General features: G+C 42.7%; 1 protein-coding gene across 1 annotated transcript in view; it reads right to left on the reverse strand.

Annotated features, from left to right (window-relative positions):
* Positions 1 to 685: 685 nt before the first annotated feature.
* LOC130329907 (mitogen-activated protein kinase kinase kinase 1-like) overlaps positions 686 to 10,000 on the reverse strand; it is a gene marked incomplete at both ends in the record, with an annotated part of 18,090 nt that continues 8,775 nt past the window's right edge. Inside the window, 5 exons of the mRNA XM_056553532.1 lie at positions 686 to 875; positions 4,041 to 4,132; positions 4,224 to 4,345; positions 4,461 to 4,754; positions 8,622 to 8,805. Coding sequence (XP_056409507.1) covers positions 686 to 875; positions 4,041 to 4,132; positions 4,224 to 4,345; positions 4,461 to 4,754; positions 8,622 to 8,805 — 882 coding nt within the window. The remainder of the gene's footprint in view (positions 876 to 4,040; positions 4,133 to 4,223; positions 4,346 to 4,460; positions 4,755 to 8,621; positions 8,806 to 10,000) is intronic.

Genomic DNA, 10,000 nt, shown 5'->3' on the forward strand with positions numbered 1-10,000 from the left:
ATCCTGTGGCCAGAGACGCCGCCGCTGCCCCATTGCCTCCCCCATCCCCGGTTTTATAATTACCTGTTCCCGGGCTCCGCGCTACTTCTGGCTCCTGCGGCGTCCTGCGCTGTTGCTGTGCGCTGCGCAATGACAAGAGAGATGTCCTCAACACGACGTCACCGTCAGTGGGTCGGCGCACAGTGACAGCTCAGGACGCCGCAGGAGCCAGAAGTAGCGCGGACCCCGGGAACAGGTAATTATAAAACCAGGGATGGGGGAGGCAATGGGGCAGCGGCGGCGTCTCTGGCCACAGGATAGGCAGGGGTAGGCAATCGGGCAGCGGCGGTGGTTGGACTCAGGACAGGCAGGGGGAGAGAAGCAGGTGGCGGCGGCGGTCTCTGGCCCTGCAAAAGCTGCTGCAGTTCATTGATTTAAAGTGCCCGCTTTAAATCATTGATCTGCAGTGGCTTCTGTAGCGCCAGAAACAGTTTATCAGGGTATACCCACACACGCAACCTCATTTTACCAAGGATAGGTGGTGGGGGGTGGGGGGATAAAAATGCACAGAATATCGGTATAAGTTTCTGCCTGAAAGTTCACAGGTTATCGGCTCTAAAACAAACATCAATATCGGTCGAACCCTAGCTGCTACCTCAGGAGTGAACTTTTTTGAATTTCATTTGAGCTCAACACCCCCATATACCTCTCGACTGCTGCGTCGGCCTGTACGACGTCTCCACTGATGATGTGGGGATAAAATTCAGCAGGAAATTCCAGCAGCAGTCGGTCGATGAGACACAGACGGCCGAGCAGCGCTTGCCAGTTGTTAGACTCCGGCTTGGTGGCCAGGATACAGTTCAGGACATATTCCACACCCCCAATGCCAATGGAACCTATAAGAAAACAATGGAAGATCAGCGCTTCATAACATACATCAGTGTTTACCAACCAGCGTGCCTCCAGCTGTTGCAAAACTACAAAAAAAACAGCATGCCCGGAGAGCCAATGGCTGTCTGGGCATGCTGGGGGTTGCATTTTTGCAACAGCTGGAGGCACACTGGTTGGGAAACACTGACCTAGATCCTCTGAAGGACTGGCTTTTACATAGACACAAATTGTAGCAAAACTGCAGCTAAAACATTTTGCAGACTGTACAGTCAGGCTTCATTACTGCCATGTCTTAATGCGCTCCAAAAAGATACTCAGGGCTGAGTACTGAAGACTGTTACTTGAGGAGAAGGATTGGAAACAATTGGAAACATAGCCTTTCCATTTCGTCATTTGATATTAAAAGGAGTAGTCTGGCGCGCACTTTTCTTATTTTATCCGGTCCGGGCTGCAAAAAAAAAAAAAGAAAAACTTTCTCTTGCCTGCCTACGCGCCCCCGGTGATCCGGTACAGGTGTTCGGTCGCCGGGCTGTTTTCTTCTTACTTCCTGTTAGCCCGGCACGTCACACGGAGGCTGAAGGCTGAAGGCAGCCTATAGGCTGAAGCTCCGTGTGATGTGCCGGGCTAACAGGAAGTAAGAAGCAAACAGCCCGGCGACCGAACACCTGTACCGGATCACCGGGGGTGCGTAGGCAGGCAAGAGAAAGTTTTTGGTTTTTTTTGCAGCCCGGACCGGATAAAATAAGAAAAGTGCGCGCCAGACTACTCCTTTAATATGGTCATATTTTGCTATATTGTACCATGGTCACTAGTGACATAGGGGGAGATTTATCATTATGTGTCTAAAGTAGACACAAATCTACCCCTTTACACTGCTTGTCTAATTTACACTCTTGCTCAAAATTTACAAAAGCTGCGCACGTTCTTTGCAAAATTTTCCGCAAATATACAATCGCCCCCCCCCCCCCCCCCGCCCCCCCCTCGCTCTACTGTGCACTCCTTCTCTACCGCACACTTCAGAGAGCTGTGACATATTCCCACGGTACACTGCTAACATAGCTAGAAGTGCCGGAGCAGCAGTGTGTGTCGAACAAAACTCTGCACAATAGTAAAATCATAAATCTTTATAAAGTACACAGAATGTCTGGATTTAAAAAATATGTAATTTTGCTGAACAATCTGTCCCCTTACCTCTATATCAGTGTTTACCGGTGAGAATGCCTCCAAGTGTTGCAAAACTTGGCATGGAGGCACCCTGGTTGGTAAACACTGTGTACCAGAGCTGAGTGTGTGATCATGTACTTGTAGCAGAAATTAGTGTGCGACATGTGTATGGAGCAGAGCTGAATGTGTGATTATGTGTAAGCACGACCACGCACACACTCAGCTCTGCTGCATACACACAATCACACACTCAGCTCTGCTGCATACACACATTCAGAGACTCACACACTCTGCTCTGCTGCGCGCACACACACACACATTCCCACACTCCGCTCTGCTGCGCGCACACACATTCACACACTCCGCTCTGCTGCATGAATTATTATAAACACACTGGGGCCAATGAATTATTATAAACACACTGGGGCCAATTAATTATTATAAACATGCATGCAGGGCATATATTTGGGGGTCAAATTAATAGTTTAAAAACCCTGCTGGGAGCCCTGAATGGCTCCTCCATACCGGCCATTCAGGGCTCCCAGCGGGGGATTTAAAAAATGAAAGTTTACACAGTAGTATATACATCACAGGGGAGCACAGCATGCCGCCCGCTGCCCTGCTTTATAACTGCTGATGGCATCGGGTCTCAGAAGTAAGATCCGGCGTGATCAATCCCTTATCCTCTGTACTACTACCCCCAACATGGAACAGACTCTGTTCCATGATGGGGGCAGTAGTACAAACATTAATGTAGCCTCCCCAGCTGACTACAGACTCCCACAGCCAGGGAACTACCACTCCCATGATGAAAAGGAGTCAGTTCCATGATGAGAATAGTAGTAGTCTGGCTGCAGGAGTCTGCAGGCGGCTGGTACGGGTGCTCCTTGATGTTCTATATTTGTGCAAAAAATGTCGGCAATGTGTAAAGTTTGACAGCGTAAAAAAACCTTGCGCAGGTAATAAATTAGTGTCTACTGCATTTTTCGCTCCATGGTGCATGAACAATAGACAACATCTGAAAATGTTCCACCAAAAAAGACGCAATGAGTGACACTGGACAAAATTATGCATCAAAAAATAAACATCAAAAAGGGGTAAAATCATTGATAAATTTGTTGTTTTTCTTTGAATAATGAATATTCATTTAAATCTAAAAATTGAGAAGCTCACAGACATTAAGGCTATGATCACACAGCCGAAAATGTGCGCAATGACGGAATCGGGAGAAACATTTGCCATTGAAATCCTCCAGTGTGCACAGTGCAGCAAAAAATTCCATTGAAATCAATGAGACTCTGCTGCAGCTGAAAGTCCGAGCTGAATATTTCTCAGAAATCCCACCGTGTAAACATACCGTAAAAAGGTGTGATCCCTGGTTTAAGGGATTTTAGTCCTGGCAGTAAATAATCTACTACCTGCATTGTGTTTTGGTTGCCATCACTTATTTATGCTTATTTTGCTTTTTGTGCAGTGAAGAACAATAATTAGAGATAAGCGAACTTACAGTAAATTCGATTCGTCACGAACTTCTCGGCTCGGCAGTTGATGACTTATCCTGCGTAAATTAGTTCAGCCTTCAGGTGCTCCGGTGGGCTGGAAAAGGTGGATACAGTCCTAGGAAAGAGTCGCCTAGGACTGTACCACCTTTTCCAGCCCACGGGAGCACCTGAAAGCTGAACTAATTTATGCAGGAAAAGTCATCAACTGCCGAGCCGAGAAGTTCGTGACGAATCGATTTTACTGTAAGTTCGCTCATCTCTAACAATAAAGGACACAAAAAAGGTACAGCTTACACCAGTGTTTCCCAACCTGGGTTCCTCCAGCTGTTGCAAAGCTACAACTCCCAGCATGCCCGGACAGCCAAAGGCTGTCCGGGCATGCTGGGAGTTGTAGTTTTGCAACAGCTGGAAGCACCCAGGTTGTGAAACAATGGCCTCCACCCTGCCCCAATCTGTAAATATCAGATCAATGTTCCTATGACACCTTTCTAAAGCACCACTTACCGGATTTGAGGATTTCTCTCCCCACCGCCAGCTCCCCGGCTTGTCCTTTGCATAGTTCCAGTAGTGTTGACACTGACAACTGACTTGTGCGGCTGGAAAAAAATAAATAAAAGGAAATTCACAAAACGTTTCCTTCTTTCATCAATAAAACATGAATCCCAGCACTTTGCTGTTCTACATCACCTGTTGGCATCCGCGCACTTCACCAGGATGGTTTCCACGACGGGACCGAGAAGTCGTTGCAGCTTCTTCCGTTCGGTGGTCGTGTGGCAGGGAGTGTACACCAACATGGCTCTTAAGGTTTTCTGCAAGCAAAAAATTTCCTGGGTTAGGATTTGTAACATGGGGAACAAACAACAAGAAAAAAAAAAAAAAAAAAAAAACAACACAAACAGATTAACAGTCAGAAGAAAAACGTACTAAAGCAGCGACATAGACTTTGTAGACGGGGTCTCCGCACACCATGGACAGCACGCTACAGCACGCCTCCACCACAACATCCCCTGAGATACTGGACTGAGATGAGCCACCGGCAGAGTGGGGCGCGGCGCTGCCAGGTGTGCCGCCACCGCCGCCACTACTGGACGTTCCAGTGCTTTCACCATTAGCCAACAGCAGGGCCCCGCTGACATCGTGCGAGAGGCGCCGCAGCGCCATTTCTCGAATATTCCAGTTTCGGGAGAACAAACAGCCGACCAGCTCCATTCCAAAAACCTAGAAGAGAAAAAATTATTATTATTATTTATTTTTTAAAACAATGCGATCTGTTGGAAACCATATATTTTTTTAAATTGCTCTGACATTGTAAATCTGTAGAAAGAAATAAAACATCTAAGTAAAATAAATATTTATTTAATTTATTAATTAATTAAAATATGTGAATGAATAAATAAATAAAAATTTCATATTTGTGTTCTATAAACAACTGTGTCACTATGGTAATAAGCATACGCTATGTAGTCTTATCCTGGGAGCGTTCCCAGCGTGGAGCCCTAGGAGGCCATCTTCTGTAATGTATATGTGTATAATTAAAAAAAAAGAAAATAAATTACACACACACACATATACATATTTATTTATATATATATTATAAATATATATATTATAAATATATATATTATAAATATATATATTATAAATATATATATTATAAATATATATATTATAAATATATACTTATAAATATATAAATATATACTTATAAATATAAATATATATAAATATATATAAATATATATATATAAATATATATAAATATATATAAATATATATATATAAATATATATAAATATATATAAATATATATATATAAATATATATAAATATATATAAATATATATATATAAATATATATATATTATAATATATATATATTATAATATATATATATTATAATATATATATATATATATATATATATATATATATATATATATATATATATATATATATATATATATATATATATATATATATATATATATATATATATATATATATATATATATACTCGAGTATAAGCCGACCCGAGTATAAGCCGAGACCCCTAATTTCAACCCAAAATCCCAGGAAAAGTTATTGACTCGAGTATAAGCCTAGGGTGGGAAATACCTCATCCCCCCCTGTCATCATCCAGACCCCTCATTAACATCCTCATCATCATCCCCTTGTCATCATCCCACACATCCCCCCTTCATCATCCCCTTGTCATCATCCCACACATCCCCCCTTCATCATCCCCTTGTCATCATCCCACACATCCCCCCTTCATCATCCCCTTATCATCCCGCACATCCCCCCTTCATCATCCCCTTATCATCCCACACATCCCCCCTTCATCATCCCCTTATCATCCCACACATCCCCCCTTCATCATCCCCTTGTAATCATCCCACACCCCCCCTTCATCATCCCCACCCCCCTTCATCATCCCCACACCCCCCCTTCATCATCCTCTTCTCATCATTCGCCCTCAGTGGTCTTCAACCTGCGGACCTCCAGAGGTTTCAAAACTACAACTCCCAGCAAGCCCGGGCAGCCATCGGCTGTCCGGGCTTGCTGGGAGTTGTAGTTTTGAAACCTCCGGAGGTCCGCAGGTTGAAGACCACTGCGGCCTTCAACATCATCCAGCCCCCCTTTCACCCCCTTTAGTTCTGAGTACTCACCTCCGCTCGGCGCTGGTCCGGTCCTGCAGGGCTGTCCGGTGAGGAGGTGGTCCGGTGAGGAGGTGGTCCGGGCTGCTATCTTCACCGGGGGCACCTCTTCTCCGCGCTTCCGGCCCGGAATAGAGGCGTTGCCTTGACAATGACGCAGAAGTACGTTGGCAATGAACGCACCTCTGCGTCGTTGTCACGGCAACGTGACTATTCTGAGGCCGGGCCCGAGGCGCTTAGAAGAGGCCTCCCCGGTGAAGATAGCAGCCCGGAACCACTATCCCACCGGACCACCTCCTCACCGGACAGCCCTGCAGCACCGGACCAGCGCCGAGCGGAGGTGAGTACTCAGAACTAAAGGGGGTGAGAGGGGGCTGGATGATGTTGAAGGCCGCAGTGGTCTTCAACCTGCGGACCTCCGGAGGTTTCAAAACTACAACTCCCAGCAAGCCCGGACAGCCGATGGCTGCCCGGGCTTGCTGGGAGTTGTAGTTTTGAAACCTCTGGAGGTCCGCAGGTTGAAGACCACTGCGGGTGGGGGAGTTCACTCGAGTATAAGCCGAGGGGGGTGTTTTCAGCACGAAAAATCGTGCTGAAAAACTCGGCTTATACTCGAGTATATACGGTACATATAAATATAAATATTATATATATATATATATATATATATATATATATATATACACTTATAAATATAATATATATATATACACTTATAAATATAATATATATATATACACTTATAAATATATATATATACACTTATAAATATATATATATACACTTATAAATATATATATATATATACACTTATAAATATATATATATATACACTTATAAATATATATATATATACACTTATAAATATAATATATATATATATACACTTATAAATATAATATATATATATATATATACACTTATAAATATAATATATATATATATACACACTTATAAATATAATATATATATATATATATACATACACACTTATAAATATAATATAATATATATATATATACTTATAAATATAATATATATATATACTTATAAATATAATATAATATATATATACTTATAAATATAATATAATATATATATATATACTTATAAATATAATATAATATATATATATATATATATACTTATAAATATAATATAATATATATATATATATACTTATAAATATAATATAATATATATATATACTTATAAATATAATATATATATATATACATATACACTTATAAATATAATATATATATATACACACTTATAAATATAATATATATATATATATACACTTATAAATATAATATATATATACACTTATAAATATAATATATATATACACTTATAAATATAATATATATATACACTTATAAATATAATATATATATACACTTATAAATATAATATATATATACACTTATAAATATAATATATATATACACTTATAAATATAATATATATATATATATATATATATATATATATATATATATATATACACACTTATAAATATAATATATAAATATATATATATCTATCTATCTATCTCCGGATAGCAAGGAGGAGCAGCACACCAAGGATGCAAAGATGTGGCGGGTACAAGCGGGCCCAATCGCAGCCCGGGTCACTGTCAGCAGCAGTGATGTATAGTAGAATAAAGCGTCCCGCACCACTCCAATAGTGATCAAATAAGGTTTATTTCCTCATGGTAAGATACAACATTTCGACCGTCACCACGGTCGAAACGTTGTATCTTACCATGAGGAAATAAACCTTATTTGATCACTATTGGAGTGGTGCGGGACGCTTTATTCTAATATATAAAATATATATATTAAAAAGTGTACCTATCAATCTAGAAACAAAAAACTAGGGACATGTGAGACGTCGGGGACTGGACATTTAGATCCCGACGGATCATGAGAACGAGCGAAAAGTGCGCTTCTTTTCCGGCCCCATACACTTACATTATGAATCCATCTTGGTCATGTGATACAGAGTCTCATGGGTCTATATAAAAGACAGTCCTGCTGAGGATCTAGGTCAGTGTTTCCCAAGCAGGGTGCCTCCAGCTGTTGCAAAACTACAACCCCCAGCGTGCCCGGACAGCCTCAGGCTGTCCGGGCATGCTGGGGGTTGTAGTTTTGCAACAGTTGGATCACCCTGCTCTATGGTATCAAGCAGACAGACAGAGTTTGACTGACTGCTCTGACTACACAGTTTGTGTTGTAGTCTGTTACCGTGGAGACACAGATTTGCATAGGCACTGTAGACACAAAATGGAAGCAGATTGGTAACATTTAAAAAAAAATTTTTTTTTTTTTTTTCACTGGCATCGTAAAAGTTTGACATAATCCTCAGATATCTTTCCATAGGGTATTTCCCCTTTAACACCGAGGCTTCTCGCCGTATATACCTGAATCCAGGGCTCAGCTGTGCTTTTGTACGAGGAAGGAATCTGCTGCACCCCGTAATGAGTGAGGTTTAGGTTGGAGTCCTGGGACCTTCTTTGGGATCCAGCTGTGGGCGACTGCTGGAGGGGCGGCTGCTGGGCAGCACGATGGATAGGGGGAGAGTCCACAGGGCCCGGCAGGTCATGACTGTAAGAACAAAATCTGAACATTACCCAGGATGCCAAAAACCCAGTAAAACAAAATAGTCATGTGACAACAATAAAGCTCCAGCTTTAATTTGCGCTATTGCAAATAAGGCAGCACCAAGGAATAGGAAAAAACTAAATACCGTATTTTTCGCCGTATAAAACTGGGGGAGGGAAAAAGTCGGTGCGTCTTATACGGCGAATACACCCCTATCGCGGCGGTCCCTGCGGCCATCAACGGCAGGGACCCGCGGATAATACAGGACATCACCGATCGCCGTGGTGCCCTGTATTAACCCTTCAGACGCGGCGATCAAAGCTGACCGCCGCGTCTGAAGGGAAAGTAACACGAACCCGGCTGTTGAGTCGGGCTGTTCGGGACCGCCGCGATTTCACAGCGGCGGTCCCGAACAGCCCGACTGAATAGCCGGGTTAGTGCTTACAGGACACCGGGAGGGACCTTACCTGCCTCCTCGGTGTCTTCTCCGTTCAGGGATCCCCTGTATGGCCGGCGCTCTCCTTCCTCGTCATCACGTCGTCGCGTACGTGCGTACGTGCGTCGGCGTGCGTAACGGCGTGATGGCGGCGACGGAGAGCGAGGATGCCCGGCCGGCAGCAGAGACGTTCCGGAGCAACGGGGACACGGCGACAGCGATGGAGCGACATCCAGGGCAGCGGTGACAGGTCCGGAGCGGCGGGGACACGTGAGTATTACCTCCTCCTGCAGTGGTCTTCAATCTGCGGACCTCCAGATGTTGCAAAACTACAACTCCCAGCATGCCCGGACAGCCAACGGCTGTCCGGGCATGCTGGGAGTTGTAGTTTTGCAACATCTGGAGGTCCGCAGGTTGAAGACCACTATAGGGTTCAAAATCTTTATTTTTTTAGATTTTGCACCTATAAATTGGGTGCGTCTTATACGCCGGTGCGTCCTATAGGGCGAAAAATACGGTACTTAAAAAAGAAAAGAAAAATGACAGTACTTATCTGCCCTGACTTCTCACCTACTAATACAAAGTCTTAGACAAACTACGGAAACTGAGCAAAGAATTTTTTTGCTGAATTCCGTAACCAGATGCACAGGGTTAAATTCATGCAGAATTTGCAGGAAAATTTAACCCCCTGCAACCTCTTGGCAATGAGCTTTTCGAGGCAGAATGTTCATTATTTCACCAGAATCCGTTATGGAACTTCTA

The sequence above is a fragment of the Hyla sarda genome, unplaced genomic scaffold, assembly GCF_029499605.1.
Source record: "Hyla sarda isolate aHylSar1 unplaced genomic scaffold, aHylSar1.hap1 scaffold_3258, whole genome shotgun sequence".
NCBI classification, from domain to species: Eukaryota; Metazoa; Chordata; class Amphibia; order Anura; family Hylidae; genus Hyla; species Hyla sarda.